The sequence below is a fragment of the Pelodiscus sinensis genome, chromosome 5 (genome assembly GCF_052426305.1).
Source record: "Pelodiscus sinensis isolate ZL-2025 chromosome 5, ASM5242630v1, whole genome shotgun sequence".
Taxonomy (NCBI): Eukaryota; Metazoa; Chordata; order Testudines; family Trionychidae; genus Pelodiscus; species Pelodiscus sinensis.
Window position 1 is genome coordinate 30,505,301 of NC_143056.1, and position 22,609 is coordinate 30,527,909.

The following is a 22,609-nucleotide window of genomic DNA, read 5'->3' on the forward strand; positions in this document are numbered from 1 at the left end:
GCCACCAGAGAAGTGATTTATTGTAGTAGTAGTGGTAGTAATAGTAGTAGTAATAAAGCTTTAGCTCGGGTGACATTTGCCCAATGCTCAGCTTCTGCTCTGTGTAGAAATATGAAAAGAACTATTTGGTAAAAAGAACTGTGATGCTCCAAACAGAACTGGAAACAAAGGATCATGTACTGAAAATATCTATATTAAAAATTATCTTTACAAACCTGACCATTCAATCCTGTGTATATACTTATCTGTTTATATTTTCAGTGATTTCAAATTGTGACATTGGAATGGTCATGTGCATCCATACATGTAAATAAACTTCGTTTATTCTGTTGTACAAACAGTAAAAAAAACCTACATAAATGCACTTGTTTTGTCAGCAATCTAACAGGTCTGGTTTTTTAACAGATCAGTTGTCTTCCATGTTTCAACTTCACAGGAGAACTGATATTTATTACACAGTGGGTTCCAAACAGTGCACACTATCAGTTCCAATAATAAAGTGCATACTATAAAAAATGTGCTCCAGTATTTCCCAAAATCAACTGCATTTCTAGCTTGATCATTAGCATTTTAGCAATTGGATCTCACAGAAACCAAAGAAGATTCTCTCCTCTTTAATGTTCAACAGCTAAAATTCCTCTTTCAGTTTCAACAGAAGTCAGTTTTCTGCTTTAAACAGCTATTTTTCACCATTCCAGATGTGGCTAAATTTTAGTGGCAGAATGTAAATTGTCATTTTAACAGATAGATAGCCCCTTTCTAGAGAGCCCCTTTCATGAAAGGATTTCAAAGTGCTTTCAAAATGTGAGTAATGTTAGTCACTTTTTACACATGAGAACTACATATGCATATAACCACGAGGGCCTATCTTCCACTTGTTATTATGAACCTCTTTTTAACTTCCTTTTCCACGAAGAAGTCTTTCTGTCCTGACATTAACATACATGGCACCAGCTTATCCTTTTCCAGGAGGCAGTGTAAGTAGTTCATTCCAAGACTATTATTGGGGGTATGTTGGTTAGATTGGTCTATGTAGACTATATATTTAGTTCCCTCTCTTCCAATTATCACATTTATACATACATCCCAATCCTGGAAAATTCCAGATCAGTCTTGAATACTTACCCAAATCTCCAGTCAAGCAGTACCTTCGTCACTTCTGCACATCTCAATTGGGAGTCAGTGGCCTAAACCCTGGATGTTATTGTCATCCAACCTTAGCATAAGAACTTCAAATCAATTTTATAGTCCCCACCCACCTGACTGACTGACTCTTGCTTTTTGGCATTTTAATTACATTTTGTTGTTCGTTGTATAGCATCCTCCTTCTCTTCAAGATCAAACCTACCGGGGGCTGAAAATGGAGACATGTTGTCATGCTCATTCTCCTCCTCTTGATTTTCCACAATAATGTTCCCATTTTCAATATTTTCATGTTTCCCATTTTGAAGTGGTTTGCTCATGCCATTGGCAGAGTGGATCAGTCGCTGACGCTGCACAGGAACACAGACCAAAACACCAATGTCATCTTTGAAAAACTTTGCTAATCTTGTTCACCTGGTCAGTTGTCTTCTTTGAAATCCTAACACCTTGGAGACTCCTAATTAAATTCTCAAATGTATCCCATTTTAGCACAGATTAATGAGCATGGCTCATTGGGATGCACTTCTCACCCATGGTTTCAAGCCTCAAGCCAGGAGCTGGGCTCATACCCAGAGGTGACGCTGCAGTGCTGTACTCAAGGAACTGCTATACTATCAGAGGTGTTGTCCTTCAAACGAAACATTAATTAATTAAGGTCACATCTGCCCCTTTCCAGTTCCTTCCCCACTCCCCTTCCACCCCATTGGGTAGAATTTAAAGATCCTGCCCTACAGCATCCCTGGTCTGATTAAACATAAGGGTTATCCGTTGCTTTTCTGGAGCACATATTGTTATACTCACTGCACTACCATAGCTACAGTGGTTCCTATTCAGAATAAATATTCACTACATAGTGGAAGCTGAGACACTGTACTCAAATCTGATATTAAATATTAAAACTAATAAGGCCTTATGGTTGATTTATCTATCATAGTATCTTCCTTCACTCAGTTCATTACTCTTATAAGTGCTCACATTCAATTCCAAGTGTCTAAAGGGGAAAAACATCCACCCTCTTCTCCTGATAGAAGAACTTCTTATTCTTTACTGCCCTTATACCTTCATGGGCCCCCTTTCCACAGTGATCTACCCTTCAGTGAAAAGGGCTTAGTATGGCTCCTATGCAGTGAGATAAGTCTCTGCTGTCCTAAGAGCAGAGTTGGAGAGCCAACCTGTGATTCCAGCACCAAACGAATACTAAGTGGGACGGCGGTCCTTTGGCAAACTCCCTTCAAAGCACTCATTTGTTATTCTTTTAGTGAACTTACCTCATTAATAATGAGTCTGCTTGCCATCCGCAATCTGGTTCTTGGTCCAAATTTATTTGTAATCATTATTCGTAAGCCAGCTTCAGGGAAGCGGAATTTCGGGGGACTGGAGCAGATGATCTCATCCACCATCACCACTGTATTTTTGCCATATTGCTGTTTTCCCTTCACTAGTGATCACAATGCCAAGAGTTAGATAGGAATGCTTCCCTTTGCCTAGAATTGTCCCATTGTCACTCATGCAGGGATCACATTTACCTGAAGTCTTGAATTTCCTAGCAACAATCCCATTGGCTACGTCTACACTGGCATCCCTTCCGGAAAAGGGATGCTAATGTAGCACATCGGAATAGCAAAATCCGCGGGGGATTTAAATATCCCCGGCGGTATTTGCATTAACATGGCTGCCGCTTTTTTCCAGCTTGGAGATAAGCCGGAGAAAAGCGCCAGTCTAGACATGATTCTCCGGAAAATAAGCCCTTTTCCGGAGGATCTCTTATTCCTACTTTGAAGAGATCCTCCGGAAAAGGGCTTATTTTCCGGAGAATCACATCTAGACTGGCGCTTTTCTCCGGCTTATCTCCAAGCTGGAAAAAAGCGGCAGCCATGTTAATGCAAATACCGCGGGGGATATTTAAATCCCCCGCGGATTTTGCTATTCCGATGTGCTACATTAGCATCCCTTTTCCGGAAGGGATGCCAGTAGACGTAGCCATAGTGTTTCTTGAGCCTCCTGAATTTGATCATCACTGGCTCTCCCCATCTATCTGATTCAGATGATGTGCTGAACAGGGTTTCACTACTTTGAGTAAAAATGGGCTTGTATACTTCCCATCTAACCATTCATTCTGTGTTTACATCTAGCCATTTTTCTTTGTTTACATACCATCACCATTCATCATGGATTAGCAATCTTTGCACAAGCCACCCACAACTGAGAGAGCATATACTGCTCTCTGAAAACTGTACTGCTATCCAGTTTGTTTAAGGTGCTTAGCGTCTATGCAGCCTGTTGCCTCTTCTAGACGCCTGTCAGAGACCCTTAGTGTTGGGTTCCCGCTCCCTGCAGATCTTAATTTTAATTGTATAGAATATTATCAATATGGGATTTCAAACTACCCAAATTTAACACAATTATTTCTAGACAATTGTTACATTTGATCCTTTAGTACAAAAGAACTTTAAAATCATACAAAGGTAAAGGTTTTGTGGTACGTATTACAGTAATAAAAGACACTATACTAAAACACAATAAAAGTGCAACTCAAAGCTTCTTAAATTTAACAAATCCATGCTAGTATTTCCATAAACACTACCAACTACACACAGCAAGCGCAGCAAGGCTCAGCAGACAGGAGACATACCCATGTGCAGTTAGAAAACAGGGAAAGAAGTATGCATGTGACTGATATAAAAAGTATCTTTGTAGTAAGTAGGGAGAGAAAACAGAATTCTTCTCTGCTTGTGTAATTGCCCTTTAATTTTTTTGAACAGCAGATTACTTACATTAAGAGGAGCAGAATTTAGGAGGCAAAAGTGAAAGACAATCATTAGTGCATAGTTTCAGCCAGGAAGCAAAAGAAATCTGGGAAAACATTCAACTCAAATGAAGGAATTACAATTGATCTGTCATATAAATGCATAGCAAGCTACATAATAACTGAGCCTACATTTGTTATTCACTCTAGTGGTTACATATTTTTGTTTTTTAGGAGGTCAGTTTCCATACAACATGTGCAAACCACATAATCTTTTGAAGCTGGTGGTAGCATCTTCTAACACATTTTGAGGTCTGAGAACAGATCCTCCCATTAACATTAATCCCCCCAAAAAACCAAGTTGAGATTGCAAATCACTAGTAAACCCTTTTATCCTCCTTTACTCTACCTCTTGACATTGAGGGAGGTAGAACTTTGCAAGAGATCATTTTGTGTTTCATTAAAATAAGGCTTTCAGTAAAGGCATTGTGCTCACACGATACATATAAAGATACCTTAAAGTTTCAAAAGAAAAAAATGTTCTGCACAGGAAATCAGTTAAGTAGTTTTGCCTTGCAGTTTAATCTACAATGAAGGATGAAACTAGAAATAATTTTATGCTGGGTGAAGGTAAAGCAGCAATTATCCTCCCACTCTCAATATCTTCAGCCAGTTAATTTAATGGAATATTGCAGTTGATGCAAAATAAGAAGCAGTGCTCTTCTGAGGGCTCTCTGGGAAGTGATTACACTGAGGCTATTTTTCCTGTGAAGAAGTGTTATAAGCAAGATAGCCTGAACCTCACAAGTCATGATCTGACTCTCATTTAAAGGAAACTCACCCATAGCAGTCTAACTCTTGGATTAGTCAAGAAAAAAAATGTTTGACAACAATCCTGGTAAAAAAGAAAGCCCTAAGATCTTTGATATAATGCAGTCTCTCTAGATTAGCTGTTCTCAAGTGAATGTCTCTAGTGAAGTCTCAAAAGCACTCCTTGATCATGCAACTTGCCAGTGAAAATAACACAGAAGCAGTGCAGTCACAATGGAACTAATTTTAGGAGCACTAATGAGATTATGGAAAAACTCACTCAGGTCAAAAGGACTTTTGATGAATTACAGGTAAAAACTATATCACTGAAATACAGTGCAGTGATTATGGGTATATGACTTACTGTAGCCCTGGGGCTGACACAGTACATTTCTCTTGCCTGTTTTTCTCTTCAATCTGATGCCATCTGCTTCTGAAGACACATGGCCCAGCTCCATATGGTCCAGCTGGGTCCCATTTCACAAAGAGCATTAGTGGTTTTTACAAATAAAGAAAAAGCATTTTCTGTGACTCCTTTGTACATCCTGTAAGGGAAATATCCCCCAGCCATGGTATTTTTTCCCATAAATAGGCAAACTTTCTGATCATCACTCAGGGTCTGATGCAAAGCCTACTAAAGTCAGTGAAAAGCCATTCATTGACTTCAACAGGCTTTGAATGAAGCCCTGGTGCATCTAACCTGTGTTCAATACAGACTTGGTGAGAGCTTTCTGTTACCAACGAGGAATCCAACCCATGTCATTTGAGGGCAGCGTGAGTCAATATTAATAAAAAAAAAAAAGCCCAGAGCACTGATCTACTGTGCCTGTCTTTTTAGAATGGGAGCATTATTAACAAGAGTACAAATCTTTTGCCACAGAACTCGTCCTTGAAATTGAATTTTTCTCAGGGTGAAAAGCTCTCTCTCTATGAAAATCCAGTAATGGAACTTTTTATGTTTCACCAGTGGAAGCTCTTGAAAGTAATAAAACTCATGAGCATCAAAGGCAGATATACTGTATGTGAACTTCCTTTTTATCTGCACCTACAGTAACAGAATTCCCATCACCAGCAGGAAGAAAGTATCTAACTGAGAGCAGCTGTTCTGTGTGAGAATGTAATCAGACTTTGTTTGTATGGATAGGGACAGATTAAGGTCAGATCCAGACCTCTGAACCCCGGAGGAGATGTAAAAGTAGATTCTGAAATTTGCTAGCTACAAGCAGGAAGCAAGGCAGCAGGTCAGCTGGATTGCTGCCTACAGCTGATTAGGGATGATATTGGGTAATTGAATAGTCAAGTAACTGCATGAATTCTTATCAGTTACTTGACTACTATAATCTCCAGGGGTGGGACTGGCAGCCAATGCAATCCAGCCCCACTGGCAGGGAAACCCCCTCTGTACCAGAGGCAGCAGCGCAGGGTGCCACATGGGAGCTGGTCCACGAGGGGAGCCAGTTTAAAAACCAACTCCCTGTGTAGACCTGCTGCCCTGCGCTGCTGCCTCTTACACAGAGGCAGGAGCACAGGGTGGCAACAGATCCTGTCCACGGGGGTCCAGCTCCCTATAAAGAGAGGCTGCTGCAGGGGGGGGAGGGGAGGAGATGTGAGGCTGCCGTGAAGCAACCTCAGCCTTCAGTAGCCCAGGCTGGCCACAGGCAGAGGTTGGTCCAGCAGCAGGGGCTGCTGATGGGGACCAGTCTCTGTCCACAGTGGGCCCAAGCCTAGGCTTATCGGTTAATCATATAGTCGACTACTCGTTTACATCCCTACAGCTAACAGCAGCCTCCCCAGTCCCCCCCCCCCCCACCCCACACACTGGCAGTACTTGAGGAAGGTGGAGCTCAGCTCAGGAGGAAGCTGGTCAAGGGCAAGTCCAGGCAGAGGTAGTGGAAGGTCACGGCAAGTTACAGGTTGAAACTCTCTTGACCAGGACACTCTAGTCCAGCAACATCTGGGTTTGGACAGGACCACAGATGTTCCAGGACCAGAGAGTCCCACTGGAGAGCTAGCACCCAAGAGCCCTGCAGGCTGGAGCAGGAGCCCAGTGCACACACAGGTGGTGGGGCTGTGTGGCGCGGCAGTAGAAGCCCAGTGAGCAGAGGAGGTGGGGCTGCCTGGTAGGGCAGCGGGGCTCACAGGGTAGTGGGGCCAGTGAGATGGGGGAGCCAGCTGGGAAGGCAGCAGTCGGGCTAGGGCTGGAGGAGGCTGGTGGCTGGGGGGCCAGAAATGACCACCCCTGGGTCCGGCAAAATCCCTCACCTGGGATGCAACCGCCTTTAGGTGATGGATCTTGCTGCCTGATGCACTTAGTTGTGAGGCAACCTGGCTGAAGCTCCTCTCCCCACTACCTATCGCATCTCCTTCACAGCAGTCATCTTTCTCCCACCTGTCTTCTCTTTCTCCTGGTAGGCAGGTCCCATTCCATCCCTCTGTCCACTGTCCCCATACCAATGCCCATTCCCATGCTACCCCATCTCTGCTTTCTAGTGGTGGTTTGGTCCCTCCCATGTAATCTCGAGGCCATGGGCTCCTCCTCTCACAGCAGATCTGAGACTGACAAAGGGGAGGGGCATTAGATTTGGGGAGGGATTTGTCCTCAAAGCAGCTGAAAAGTTAACATGGAAGAAATTTGTTGTGGGAAAAGTTTGAAGGGTATGAAATTTGACTGGACCTAGGATTTTGTTAGTCTCTTTATGTGATGCCTTTAAGATGCTCAGAGCACTTTACAAACATTAATTTGTCCTCGCAGTATGTCCAGGAGATAGATGGGGGTAAGTTACCATTCAGTATTATTAGGCCCAATTTTACACAGTGACTAGAGAAATTGGAGCTTAAAAAATATATGTGACTTGGCTAAAGTCACACAGCAAAATAGCTTTCATGCCAGACACTGAAATGCTAGGTCTGCATTCTAACCTCACATATATTCCCTGATGGAGCAGATCAACCCCAATACCCCTTGAAAGGACTCTGACCAATTGGGTGATGTACACCACTACCCACCTTTTTGCCATATAGGAAGATTATTCTCTGAATCCTGAGTAAATCTTCCATGCATTCAGGAGAACGGATAGTTCACTGTGCAGCAGTCCTGCTGTTACCCAGACAGCCAACATAAAGAAAGATCCTAATACTTGCTACAAAGCGTTTTTCTCTTAGCCATGCCATGGCTTCATATAAGAAATAGATTCATTTATTTAATTTTTCATATTTATTATTTATACTAAATGATCCCAGCTGAGATTGGGGCCCATTATGCTAAACCCTGTACAAAGAGATTGTAAAAGACAATGCCTACCCTGGAGAGCTCCTAATTTAAATCCAGATGGTAGAAAACAGGAGAGGTCATATTCCAAATCTGTGGTGAAGGGGAGTGACCCAAAATGCATTGGGCAAACATAGCTTTAGCCCACCTCCCTTATACCACTATCTGCCCTTTCCCAATGCTGTCACATTTCCAGGAGGTACAGGTCCCTGACTTTTGAAAATAAAGAAGCAGCAAGACCTGTCCAGTCAGGAAGCGCTCAAGAAGTGAGAGGGGCTGAGTCTCACAGGCAGCAAGGACTTGAGTTTGCAGACAGAGAAGGAGATACAAACAGCAGACAGAAGGAAATGCAGCAGAGCTGAAAGATTCATGAAGAACAAACGTGTAGACTCGCTCATGCTGTAAAGGCAGCAGGACATCTTCTGTATGTGGCTGCCAAAAAACCCCTTTCCCCCTTTCATACATCCCTTAGATATTTGTTTAGGAAGAGACCTTGTCTTCCTAGTTTTCAAACTCAACCTCATATTAGGATGGTTTCTTTTGCCCCAATTGCTACCACTCTGGCCATTCCACTCCAATGCAGAGTGCACTTTAAGATGGGTGAGAATTAAGTAACAGACAGTGCAAATTACTTTCACAGAAAATAAAATGTTTCACTTATGGTTTTGTAACTCATTCTCTTATTGCTGAACCAGAGAGTAGAAGATAGCAATGCTGCAAGAGTACAAAGCAGCATGCTTCTTCATCTCTAGAAGGAAGTATGATTCACAAAGGCTTGGTTGCACTGGATCTGTCAAGTTAGCCCAATAAAATGTCATCATCCTTCTTAAGATTGAATATTATCACTGTTTTGATCATAATTGAAAAAAAACCCCACACTGTATGCCAACTCTCTTCACTTCCTGTCTGCTCAGCCTTACCTTTCCATAGCAATGGCATGGATGGGTCATCATAGCTTATGTTATAACATTCATTACCATCTTCCAGCTCATTGCTGACTGTATTGCCATTCCCAACATTCATGCTTTTGATGGTGAACAACTTTTGCATCTTCACATTGTACCTGAAAGTGCAAAGCAACAGGTCTGAGAATGCTGGATTATTGGAATAGTTCTGCAAGCTCCCAGGCTGATGCAGTGAAACCCAGCACAAAAGGATTATTTTGTGACAACCAACATTAAGATAGAAAACAACTGAGATTATCAAACTCAGTACTGTGACTAAACTTTGACAACCTGAAGGCCATTTTGCAACCTGACAGAAGAACATGGACTACATCTCCCCTATAGGATGCCGAAAACACGGTTTCAACTCAAAAATACATTCCCTGGAAGGCATTTAGCCCAAGATGAAGCACTGCATGCTGGATGTGAAGCCTCACCAGTCTTCATCTCTATATCAAAGAGCATGGCTGCAGCAGCATACAGAATAGAATTTAGGCCCTAGGACAAGCTTTTGGCAGGATCAAATTCCACATCAAAGGAGCCTGAAGGACATCCTCTGTATACTGAGAGGTTTAAGTATATACAAGGGTTCTTCTGTCCCCTAAGACTTTAGTTTGTTCATGGGTCATGAACCTTATAGGATTTCTAAAATTTACTATCAATATAGGCGCAATTACACCTAAATGAATTTCACTGAAATCTGTCAAACACAGATGCCACGTTGAATATACTCCTTCGTGTTAATAAGAGTTTCACATTAACTCCTTAATAGTCTATAGGCTATAAGAGAACCATTACATAGCAACTATTTTTGAGACATGTACATCAGTCCTGAGCTGCTCTTCTTCTCCTTCCTTTAAGGATTACCTCCTTATCTCTGAACATTTATCAGCAGCTTTCTGATTTAAATGCCTCCACTGAGGAAGTCATTTAAAATACTTGTTTCACATTATAGGGTGCATGTTATCACTCTTATGACAGAACGGAGAGTATGTCTACACTACAGAGTTTTGTCAGGAAAAAAGGCCATTTTTCTGACAAAACTTGAAGAATGTCTACACTGCATTTTTTTAATTGTATCCTTTGGTATATATGGTTGTGACTATTTTCTTCCACTATTTGATCTGAGGAAGTGGGTCTGGCCCACGAAAGCTCATCATCTAATAAACCATCTTGTTAGTCTTTAAAGTGCTACATAGTCCTGTATTTTGTTTCAGCTACACTGCAATTGCGTTCTTCTGCAAGTAAATCGAAAGAGCAGAGTAGTTTTTGAGATGTTGGTAATCCTCATTCTATGAGGAAGAACGCCTTTTTCCAAAAGAGCTCTTTCGCAAAAAGGCATGTGTAGACGGGGAAGAGGGAGTTTTTTCGGAAGAAGAGGGAAGAGGAAAAAGCACAGGTGCCCTGATGGCCATTCTGTCTATAGCAATCACAGCTGACATGCGAGATAGCGTGTAGGCAGCCTAGACGCTATCTTTTGAAAAAGTGCATAGCTTTTTCGATGCAATTTTGCAATGTGTATGTTCTCTTTCACAAGAAGTTTTTTTGGAAGATCTCTTCCGAAAAAATTTCTTGGGCAAGTAGCCTGTAGTCTAGACGTAGTCTGAGAGGTAAGGATTTCTGTTGCAGTAAAAACTGCCAAAATATGAGGACTTTATTTCCTGGTGAAAGAGGAAAATTAAGCCATAATCAGGTGCTGCATTGCAAATGAGTAGCCCCAATGCAGATGTAATGTCTTGGAGAGTTGGATTTGTGGGCAAGGGGCCTGGCTAACTGCTGTCAGGAAGTGTGACAGTAGCTGAGCCAGTATAACAACAGTAATAAGGGTGTCAACATGTGACAGGTCGACAGTGTACAGAGGATGTCTTTCAGGAGATGTTTTTCTGGTAAATACATGCTTAGCTGGTTGCCTGGTAGCTCTTTCACTGGTCAGTTCACAGAGATTACAGAAACCAAGTCAAACTGCTGGTGTTTATAAAGCTACCAGGGATGCTTGGACAAGGCCCTAAAACAGGAAAGTTCCCAATTTACAAGGACCCACAATCACAAATGGTGGTAAAACTGGGAGAATGCCCTCTAGAAAAAAGCCCCTAAAATATATATTCATGTTCTGTTTCACCGATAATTTCCATGCTACTTTACAGTCATAGCACTAGCGAATCCATTTTTTGACTTTTTCCTCAGCCACCTCTTAGATTGGCTGTGACCTATTATATAATAACAACAAAACATCCACAGACTTGCTGCTGTCTGTAGTACATACCCCGAGAGGGTAGCACAAAAGTGGGGGAGGTAAGACAGGGAAATGAGATTGTTACAGTTCCCCTCAGCTTGAGATCAGAGCATGATGCAATTCCAGAGGAACAAGTTACAATTAAAGAGCACCCAAAGGGCAGAAGTACTTACTTCATGATAAGTATGTAGAAGGAATACATAATGATGAGAATAAGGCTCTCCCACCTCAAAGAGAGAAAACAGGAAAGGGATTAATAGGGTCATAGGAGTTGCTCTAATCTTTGGTATGTTCAGCAGGGAAAGTGTTCTCTGCCTTTGTGTGCACTGAATTCCCAGGGGTAGCATTAGAGAAGGTTTCAGGTCCCAGAAGAAGCAAAACTCTTTGAGGTTTGAATAACACACGTTTTATGAATATTTTACGTAAACATTACAGAACTGTGCAAGAGCTAAGGAAAATAGAGCTGCATCCTGCCAGAAGCAGTGACCAGAGCCATTCGGCCAGCAGAGCTCATCAGGTGCTTTGGAATGGCTCTTATGCCTTCTTTCAGGAAATGCAGCTTGCTCTCCCCTAGATCTGGGGGCGGGAAGGGCTCCCCAGTTTGGGTGTTGAGGGGAATGAAGGAAGAGAGGGACATGGCCCTTCACCACAATTTCTTTGTGGTATGTGGTGCTACTGAAAGTGCTAACACTTCTTTATAGCTTGATTGGGAAAAGCACTGCACCTGTATTTGGCTGTCCTTGGTTCAAGTGTGTAAGGGGATGAAAGTGCTTCCTGCTCTCCATGCTACACTCTGCAAACTCAAGCATGGGCAGGGGCTGTTAATGTTGTCTGGCTATTATTCTTCCTTTGGTTTTCACTATTTATCATTAAAAAAAAATAAAGACAGCAAGTGGTGTCTCCTGTGGGTCAAATCCAGTGCTCACTCACACCCTGCAGGCTGCCCTGCCTTTGTACAGGATGTAAGCATTGAATCTGTAGCTACTGATCAGTGACATGAAGAATACAGTAATTTGAGAATTTATTAATAAAAAACTTACCACATTATTTGCTCATCATATATGAACTGGAAGAAAAGGAAACAAAGAAATTGACTAGTTCTCCAGTCCACTTCAAAACTGGTCAGCAGCTCTATACAGCAGGCTAAGAAGCTTCACAGAGGTATATTTACTTATTTGCTACACTGTCATTTCCAATCTCAAGCTGCTGGAGCTTTCTCCTTCCCACCCTTCCCATCTCAAAGCTTCTACTTTATAGGCTGTCAGTACTGTAGCACCAACCCTAAAGCCAAGATTTGGGCCTTTCTTAGAGGCTGATATTAAAGTCTCTCTCTCTCTCTCTCTCTCTCTCTCTCACACACACACACACACACACACACACACACACACACACACACACGCGCGCACAAATGTTTGAGAATTAGCAATCATGTGGCTGAAAGAATGGTAGGGCTCATAAAACTGTGTGGTCTCCTATTTTCCATCAAGTCCCTTCAAAATGTGCTCCAGAATTGTTTTTCCAGCCTGCAGCTACATAGCTAGTTCATCAGAACAGTTGTTGACCCCAATTTAACTCCACTATATGCCAGCAGTGTGGCTGAATGGGCTGTTGCTGTATGTTTCTATTATGAATAAAATAAATTAAGATGAGTCTCCCTCTTCCTGTTACCACACATTTAAATATATAAATACAAGTGTTACTACAGTGCTTTGGAAAAATATAAAGTCATTTCATATACACCCCGACTTTGCCAACCATACTCTGCTGTGTTGGCACTTTGCCAGGAGTATATGGGGGCAAATTTAATGTGCCCCCCAAAGCAAGATTGTCATCTTTAGTATGGTATGAAGTTTGTAGATCCCTGCATGTTCCAAGAGAAGCTGCTTGTAAGAGGATGGAACACTCCAACCTGGGACTGGAGTAAGTACTTAATTTGTAATAAAAGAGGGGCCAGGACACAAGCAATTAGATTAGTGTTTCTCAAAATGGTCCATGAAACCGCTTTGAGAAACATGCTAACTGGCCATGCTGGTTTGTTTACTTACCTGCACCATGACAATGGAGCCTTGCAGCTCCCATTGGCTCCAGGTCATTGTTTGCAGGCAAGGGGAACCGTGGGAAGCGGCAGCCTAGCCCACGCACTTCCCGTGGCTCCCCTTGACCGCAATAGCGAACCACAGCTGTGGGGCTCTGGGGCAGCGAAGCCAGCAAGTAAACAAACTGGTTTGGCCAGTTAGCATGTTTCTCCAAGTGGTTTTAAGGACCACTTTGAGAAACACTGCATTAGATAGATGCTAGGGCACAAGCAAGGGGTTTTTTTTTCCCCCACTTTAATAGCTGATATGGTAAGCCCAGAGGTGCCAGGGCTATTTGCTGCCAAACCTAGATGTGTCAATGCTTAGCCCTGGCACAAACTAAGCCCAGCTCTGAGGTAGAGCGATGGTCTGTTTTGCAGAGTTTTATGGGCTGACTTTGGCTATTGGTATATTTGAAAAGTGAGCCTTATTCCAAAGAGCTATAAGAGGTTCTGGTATTTGAATTCTTCCTCATGCTGTGTATCCTTATTCCTGTGGGTAATTAATGTCAATGGGACTTCTTATGCGAGTAACCACTTTGCAGTACAAAACAAAGGCATCATAGTCTGGCCCTCTGTAATTGAACAGTGAAACATATTGAATGTTAAGAGGGACACTTACAATAATAAGAAGGATCACAGAAAGTGTGTAGTACGAAGAATCCCTGAACACAGACCACCAGGTGAGACGAACGACCTTAAAGAAGCAGTTTTAGTCAACAAGCAGTGATTTCAAAGTTTATAAGTTAAACAAAGGGCTTGATTTTAAAACATTTAGCTGCAAGAGTAACTTTATTCATAAGTAGTCCCTCTAAATCCAATGGAAATATAATGGGGATACATTAAAATTACATGCCTATGTGTTTGCAAGATTAGGCCCTAAAACATCTCTATAATTATCACCATTAATAAAAATCTTATAAATGTCTCCATTAAAGAAATGTATTTCTTACTAATGATATTTTAATTGGATATGGTTCTAGGTGACCAAGAAGCAATGTACAACTTGCTGCAATTCTGCAAATTAACAATTCCCTCTTAATTTGAGGTGGAAATATATCAGATTGGGGTATAAATAACTCACCACAGGGGTCAATTCAGGAAGGATTTTTTTCTTCCCATTTATACTGTTCAATTGCCTGAGGCTATAAGGGCACATGGAAAGAAATCACCTGCCTTTGAATATCAGGTACTAGCCACTTTGGAAAGCTGAGACTATCATTATTTTTGTAGCATTACCTATTTGTAAAATGCATCTGAATTATTTCTAACATGATCATTTCCCTAGATTTAACAGCCCTTTCATGTTTGTTTTCCATTAGCATCCCAATATTTCTCATAAAATGTTTCTGTGCAAAAGAAAAAATTAAGCAACAGAAAGCCAAAAAAATAAAAAAGGGTAACCTACTAACCTGTCCTGCAAATATTCCACAGACACCAATAATGCAAAGGATGTTGAAAACTGCTGACCCAACAATGGTGCCAACTCCTACATCACCATGAGTGATAAATACACCTGGAGAGAGAGCAATAGAATCACAATTAACTTCTATCACTTCATTACTAGAAATGCCTATTTGTTCAAAACATGTATCAACAGTAAGCAAAAATTTGAGATCATTTAAATGTTTAACCAAAATGAGATTAATAGCGAGGGCAACATATTAGCTTACTGAAGTTTTGGGATAGTGAACAGCTGTTTCTATGCATATTTCTATATATAAAAAAAACCTTTCCTGCAGGATGACAGAGCGACATCATCACATCATCAGCATCCACATGCAGCTTCCTCTTATCATAACTTAAAGCAAGGTCAGGGTTTGGGTGTGCCAGGAAAACAGGATGTGCCTGGAATCTGATTTTTTTTCCATCACATGGAAAGGAAGGGGGCTGAGTAGAGAGATGCTATACTCACAGTCACCATGGGAGACAGCTAAACTGCAGAGTGACCACTGGGGGCAGCCACACCACCAAGGGAGTGGCCAACTGAAGACAGGACTTGTCATCTTGCCTGCCACTGGCCTATGTAACTGGCCCTGACCCTTGATCCCAGAACCGGACAGTGGCGGGAGGGAGAGAAAAGCCTCACTGGCACCACCACTGCGGCCTTCCTACAGGAGCACCACTGGGGCTGGGCACCGCATCACTGGCCCCTGCTGCAAGAGCTACAGGCCACTCCCACCCCCCAGCACTGTCGGGCCATCCAGAGCAGACACGAGCATCCAGCCTGAATGCCCCCTCCCCATTCCCCATTCCCAGACCAGAGCAGACCCAGGCAATGCCGGGTAAATCTTCTAGTTCACATATAAAATAAGGAAATAGTATTTGCCTCCCTCACAAGGATTTAATGATGCACTCAGATAATGGGGCCCTATACCTACCTAAGATGACAGAGTCCAAACAAGAAAGCCCCCATGACTATCCTGAAACTCTGTTTTCAACTAAAACAATCCTGTTTGAACACACAGATTTTGATATCATGGACCTTGATGCTATCACATCCCCTCTATCTAGGGGACTGTATTTGTATATTAGATGCCATGGAGTAGGTAGCTATTATAGTCTTATGTGGGTTTTACTATATTTATATTCTACTTACAATGGTTCAAATTCCTCATTGATTTCAATAAATTTGCCCAAATGTAACAAAAGGAAAATTTGTTCCAGTATACAGTGGATGACATTAAAAATCTTAATTTTCCCACCAAGGTTTGATTAGTACCAGCAGCATCTTCTTAAACCTTAAAGTGAAAGTGTGGTATGATGCTATGACCGTGCAGGCTTTGAGTATTTAATGGTATTAGATGTAGAATGAAACCAAGCAGAACTTCAGAATATGACACCTGTTAACTCAGATCTAGAGCCCTGTCAATCCATGCTCTTTTTTTGCAGGTACAGATATGGATACACATTTTCAATCTAGAATCCTGAAAAAATGTGGATATACACTTTATATCCATGGGTATCCACATCTACAGATCAATTTTTCAGATGCAGTTGCCAATTTTGTAGCATGCAGGGCTCTACTCATATTTCCTGCTATAAGTACAGGGAAGAAACCTACACCGCTACATGTGAAATCATTCAGTGATACAGAAGGGTATATCTTCATTTGGTATCTATTGAAATCTAAGTTGAGGCTCTGTTCCTGACTTTTAATTTGTTTGCAAGCTTTGTTGTAGCCATATTTGTTCCAGGATGTGAGAGAGACAGGGTAAGTGAGGTAATACCTTTTATACAAGAGACAAGCTTTTGAACTACACATTGCTGAAGAAGAGCAGAAGTTTGCCCAATAAAAGGTATAACTTGTCTACAGTACGGTATCCTGGAAAAACTCTGCTGCATCCAGGGAACGTGTCTGCTCTTCCCAGACAAAGAAAAATAAGAAGCGGAAAAAACTAGGCAAATTGCAAACCGCAATTTGCGTAGCTTTTTCTGGAAGAACAATGTAGTGTAGACATAGCCTTAATGGCAAATGCTGCACATGCTATTATTGTAGATCCCTTACCTATAACAGATGCAAATAGCTCTGGCGTTGAACTTCCTGCAGCCATGAAAGTGGCTCCAGCAACATCTTCGCTCAAGTGTAATTTCTGAAAAAAAAAAAAAAGAACTATTACTACAGCATTGCAGGTCTTTTTACATAGCACACTTATAGTTATAGATAGAATCCTTTTATTTTCTTGCTCACAATACTGTGAAAGAATCAACACCACTTATCATACGGTTCAAAGGTTGAAAAGCCTATGTATGAGACAGAGACCACATGCTTCAGGTATATAAAATATGTAGCCCTTAACTTAGTGGGAGATCAGTTAGGGTATGTCTAAACTACGTTCTATTTCTAAAAAAGGATATGCAAATTCTGTGGAAATCTACATATCTTCTTCCAATCTCACTTTTGAAAGCAGAGCTTTCGAAAGTAAAAGTAGTCTGGACGGGTTTTTTTGGGGAAAAAAAACCTTTTTTGAAAAAACCGCATAAACCTAATTTTTTAAGGAACAGCTTTTTTTTTGAAAAAGGGATTGTTTCTGAAAAAAACGTGTCCAGACTACTTTCACTTTCGAAAGCTCTGCTTTTGAAAGTGATATCAGAAGAAGATATGCAAATTCCCACAGAATTTGCATATCCTCTTTTGAAAATAGAGTGTAGACTAGACATAACCATAGATAATATTATCTATTTACATTAAAATATTTGAACTATCCACGCTGATTAGAGAAAGACTACTCAGATGTGGATTCTGGAAGGTGGAATGCTCAGGAATGAAATACTCATGACTTCACATTTGAAACACTAAGAATAGTTTCAAGAGTTACAGGGGAGAACTGGCTTGAAAAATGTGGTAGCAGAAGCATGTGAGAGTCAAGTATAATCTATGTGAATATGTCTTGAAAACAGTGGGCCTGAATCTGATCTTGCTTACTCTAATGTGAACTCCAGTGAAGTATATCAAATCAGACAAGTGTAGAACTAGAGAGAAGACAGTGTCCCACAGACAGATCAAATTTTATTACAGTGCTTCTTGAGTACTAATCTGAAAACAATTACCTTAGAGTTTTGAGCCAAAGCCTCAGTTGGGATAAATGCATTTAGTTCCACAATTGGGCTAGGCCTATTTGCACAAGCTGAGGAACTATCCTTTCTCCTATAAAGGCAATATTATGGGAAAGGTTTTCTTTTTCCCTAGACTAATTTTGAATACCCTATCCCCCTTTCAAGGATAGAAGAGTACCTAGTGATAAATTAAGCAGGTCAGAGTATTTTTCAGGCACTCTTCAATATTTTGAGCTGGGAGAAAGGGCTTCATAAAGAACTCATGGCACAGAAGCACCCACAGTTCTCTAAAATGATCTATCACCAATAATATGGCTGACAGAGTTCAACGCGGATGTGCTAACTATTCTAGACTCTTGTTAGTTGCCTAGCATTCCGGAGATACCTATGACAAGTACAATAGATTTTATGAAGGACCAACAGCAGAAGCAACAATATTAGTGCATCTTATAAATCATGTATCTAAAACTATGCCGATAGTTTATCTGAAAACAGTAAGCAAAGATTACTGCTGAATACTTTGCAAATATTCACTGCTACAATCTATTCTGTTCACTGCTACAATCCATGTGTTTTCCTGTTGATAGGTACAGTATATAACTCCCACTGATGTTTGTGGGAGTACTGAATATGTACCGAGAGAAGAGAGAAAAGATGCCTTGCTTGCTAGAACAGCTGGTTAAAAAAAATCTGTTAATATGAGCGTATCCCAGATCTATTCTCCAAATAAGATTTTCCATTTTGTAATAAATTCTATAGTTAGTTGGAAAATTTTCACCCAAATACATTTTGGACCAAAAGTTTAATTTTCCCCCTATTTTGATCAATCCCACTAATATCTGATAAATAAGTTTGTAAAGTGTTGTAACTAATTAATCGTTTAGTATAACAACACATTATTAGTCTTAATAATATATATTATTTATTGTACTATATTTTCTAATTAAATTTTACTGATTGGGTCCTGTACATAAAATAACTGTCTTTATATAGGTATAATTCTCCATTTCCAATTATTCAGCATGTGTTGCCCTTTGGGTTGGATTTTCAAAAATGCTTAGCATTGACTGAACTCTACTTTTACTGGTAGGAACGGGCCAAGTGTGGAGTTAGATGCATTAAACTAACTCTTCTACCCTACCAACCAAATCCCAACAGGCCAGAAAAACAGCACCAGCACACCTCTTCCTCTGACCGATGAGAGTCTTTCTAGCTCTTCTTTTTCCAAGTGACTTTTAAAATAAGGATCATAGTAACAAACTCATCTAATGATAATCTATATATCATCCTCTATACCACCCCATCAATGTGCTTCATATTTGTGATAGGGGGAAATTATGTGGCCATGTCCATTCAGTCATTAGTCTTTTTGCCAAGATGGTTGTGAAAGGTGCCAATTAGCACAAACTGTAGTGAGTTTATGATGTGGAGTCCTTTCCACTGAGAAATGGTTGGAGGCCACCACATTTTTTTGCTAAAGAACTTCAGACAGCCATTGGATGGTTCAAAACATCCTATCCTAAAACCTCCAAGGAACAGATTTTCAAAAGGTGATTACATTTCTCTTTCACTTACCTCACAAATTTTTTCTAATGAAGGAACAAAGAAGTCATCACATACTATAGCCAAGGCATAGAACATATAAAGGGCCTGTGGGAAAAAATAAAGTAAGAAAATGTAACTCAGTCACAGGGAGAGAAGAATGACAGGATGTCTATTCAAATAAAGTATAAACAAACTAACAAGAATACATGGCTCCATACAAAAATCTATATTGATGAAGTTATGGCATAAAAATATTAGCATGTTCTCCTACTTAACAGTATATTCTAGGAACATAAGAAACATGTGGAATCAGGTATAGAAATACAAAGAGACTCATGGTATCACTCAGGGGAGTATACTGCCCTCGCCCCCACCCTGTACCACAGCCAACATTTTACTTGCTAAATGGGGTCCCCTATTCCTCTGAGTGGCCCTTTGTGCACCCCACCCTCTGCAGGCACCAGTCTTAGGAAATGCGGGGGTGCGGGGGGGGGGGGGTAATGAAAATGCAGTAATTGGATGCCATGGTAGAATACAGGTACATAATAATAACAGACAGTGCTTTGGAGGAAGAGCAGTCATCATTCACGTTTTCAATTAATTACCTGGGTAGATAAAGCAGGCAGTAGGCATAAAGCAATACCAGGATGTTTCATGTGAAAAGAATAGTCACATTCCAAACCATGAACCATGACCTTTGCTCCTATTGTAAAAATCTCAGGGGCTGTGATTGTCTCATGAGCACATGTTTTCCCGTTGCTCTCCGTAACTTACATGATACATATTTTCATAACAGGACCAATCCTGCAGTCCTCACTCAAGCAATTCTTCCATTTACTTTCACATTTCCAGAGCTGAGAATGCAAGATTGGGCTTTTAAATGTTTTGGGGTTTCTGCAACAAGACATGAAGCCCAGGACTATGTTACCAGATGTCATCTGTATTCCTTTAGCCTTTAAGGGCTTTGTTTCTTTTGCACAGATGCACAATGGACAGGAGAAATTACAGGGAGCCCCCATGTCATCCAGTCTTGCACTAAAGATAACTAGAATCCATACCTGCCCATACAGGGTAAAATCTTAGCTCCAGTAAGATAAATGCCAAAACTCACATTGACATTAATGGGGACAAACTGTCACCCCTAACTGTGATAAATGTACAAACATTGAACATTTAGGCTTGCACACCAGTGGCATACCTAGGCTGGGGCAAGTGAGCGGGACAAGACTTCAGGTGGGAGGACAATGATAGGGCCACTTCTTCCCCCACTGCAGCTGGCCATAGGGAAGGAAGGGATAGGAACACTAGCCAGGGGCCATGTAAAAATGGGGGTCCCATAAATATATATGCCTCACACTCAGGACTTGTCCTGTTCTGCCTGTGGGGTGCTACTTCTAGGAAAGCATATTAAAGGCCTGCCCTGCCCACCTGATGTTCCCAGTGGGGAGCAGGATCAGGGTGTGCCCTGATCTGGCCCCCTCATTCTTGGTGTTCTGAGCAAGATCAGGACACTGGGGCTTGCCCCATTCCAGGTAGTCTTCTCAGTGGGGAGATGGGTTAGGTTGCTGCTCCCAACTGGTGCTCCCAGTACTGAGCAGGGTGAGGGCTTGACCTGTTCTGCCTGCCTGCCTGGCCCACTGCTCCCAGTTTGAGATCGAGGACTTGCCCCACTCCAGCCGTCCGTGGCTCCGAGCAGTTTGCGGAATAGCGGCACCCAATTCTGCCTGCTTAGTGCTCCCAGTAAGGTCAGGGTGCCAGGGCTTGCCCCAGCTCCTAAACTCCAGCTGCATAGTGGGATTAGGGGCTTACAGCCTCCCAACTCCACTCCCCAGCAGGAACACTGGATGAGCAAAACAGGGCTTGCCCCTGACTCCATTCTCCAGGCCTGCCTGGAGCACTGGGCGGAGAGGGGCAATGCCCCTTGTCCGGGCATAGCCAGAACTGGGAGTGAGAGCGCCTGCTTCCTAAGTGGATGGGCCACAATCCAATCAGGCCCACCTGTGGCTACAGCTCTGTTGCTCACACAGTTTTTAAAGTGTTCAAGTTGATTTCTGCTATTTGAGAATTTGGTTGCAAATGCAGTATTAAAAAATCTGCTGATTTACAGAGTTCTACTAAGAAAGGAGAACAGAACTGAGTAACTTCTGGCAACTAACTAAACTGAGAAAAAAAGGAATCACAGTAAGACAAAACTTACACTAACAATATGAAGAAACACTGCTCCTTGCTGCCGCTCCTTATTTGTAAATAGATCCTCAGGAAATTCATTAATTGCTGAAAGAGAGAAACAGACATTAGACAAATATTTATAGGTCTACCTGAAAATTGTACAAGTGGAAGACAGAAAAATAGAGATGGATATTTATTATTGGTGTTAATTAAAGATGGAGGAGCCATCTTTACCAAAGACTATATCATTCTGTTTGGTGTATGATAGCCTGCCAAAGTCTCTCCAGTTCACATATGAGAAAACAGGAGGAAGAGTCTCTGCTGATATCAGTGGTCTTTGCTCCAACAGATTAAACCAATATTCAGACGCTGCCAGGAGTTTCCTTCTGAAGTCTCACTTTGACTACTTTCTTTTCTAATTATACTTCTGAAGTAACCAAGGCAGGGGTAAATCTCCCCTCTCCCAATATTTCTGGTTTCATGTATGCTTTATCCCCCTAAAACATGCAACAGCTGTAGTCTGCTATTCATTCAAATTATGGTGCTATATAAATGTTTGCATGTCACTTTACAGAGATGAAATAAATACAAGGCACATATCCAAAGAGCTTGCAATCTAAAATTAGACAAAGAAAGGGATGCTAGATAAAGGAGAGATGAAAAAAGGAAAGTGGGGGTTAAAATGTATCATATAATTGCCTCAGTGCAAAGATGAAAACCCCCCTCCCTGTTCAGTTTTTCCTGCCTATAATCACAGTTATTTTTGTACCAGACCATTGGTAGCAGGAGTTATTTAAAATCAGAATTGCTAAATCTTATCTGCCTCACAAAAGGCAAAGCCACTGTTTTGCAAAATCCTCAAAATCCTCTGACTGAAAGCTACTGTAGTCAGTGGTCTATAAAAAGTTAAGCATAAAATAAAAGTTCAACTAGATGTCAAGGAGCAATAACTGTACTGCATTTTGTTAGCCTCTTCTGTAAGGCCTGAACTTCAGAGCAAGTATTCAACATTTAATACATAGAATTTGCCCAGGATTAAGAAGCTGTTTTTTTCTCTGTCACGCATTTAGCCAAGGAGAAAAAGTCAGTAGTTTAAAAAGTATTTTGTTTAGACATCTTT

General features: G+C 41.3%; 1 protein-coding gene across 2 annotated transcripts in view; it reads right to left on the minus strand.

The window, feature by feature from the left end:
• The window catches only part of SLC24A4 (solute carrier family 24 member 4), a 141,121-nt gene that overhangs the window by 25,472 nt on the left and 93,040 nt on the right, over nucleotides 1-22,609 (minus strand). For both annotated transcript variants that reach the window (XM_006133660.5, XM_075926689.2), the window contains exons 3-12: nucleotides 21,518-21,594; nucleotides 19,351-19,425; nucleotides 16,727-16,811; nucleotides 14,631-14,734; nucleotides 13,841-13,915; nucleotides 12,185-12,210; nucleotides 11,318-11,371; nucleotides 8,888-9,030; nucleotides 2,412-2,581; nucleotides 1,349-1,493 (exon numbers count right to left, since the gene is read on the minus strand). In XM_006133660.5, coding sequence (XP_006133722.2) covers nucleotides 1,349-1,493; nucleotides 2,412-2,581; nucleotides 8,888-9,030; nucleotides 11,318-11,371; nucleotides 12,185-12,210; nucleotides 13,841-13,915; nucleotides 14,631-14,734; nucleotides 16,727-16,811; nucleotides 19,351-19,425; nucleotides 21,518-21,594 — 954 coding nt within the window. The remainder of the gene's footprint in view (nucleotides 1-1,348; nucleotides 1,494-2,411; nucleotides 2,582-8,887; nucleotides 9,031-11,317; nucleotides 11,372-12,184; nucleotides 12,211-13,840; nucleotides 13,916-14,630; nucleotides 14,735-16,726; nucleotides 16,812-19,350; nucleotides 19,426-21,517; nucleotides 21,595-22,609) is intronic.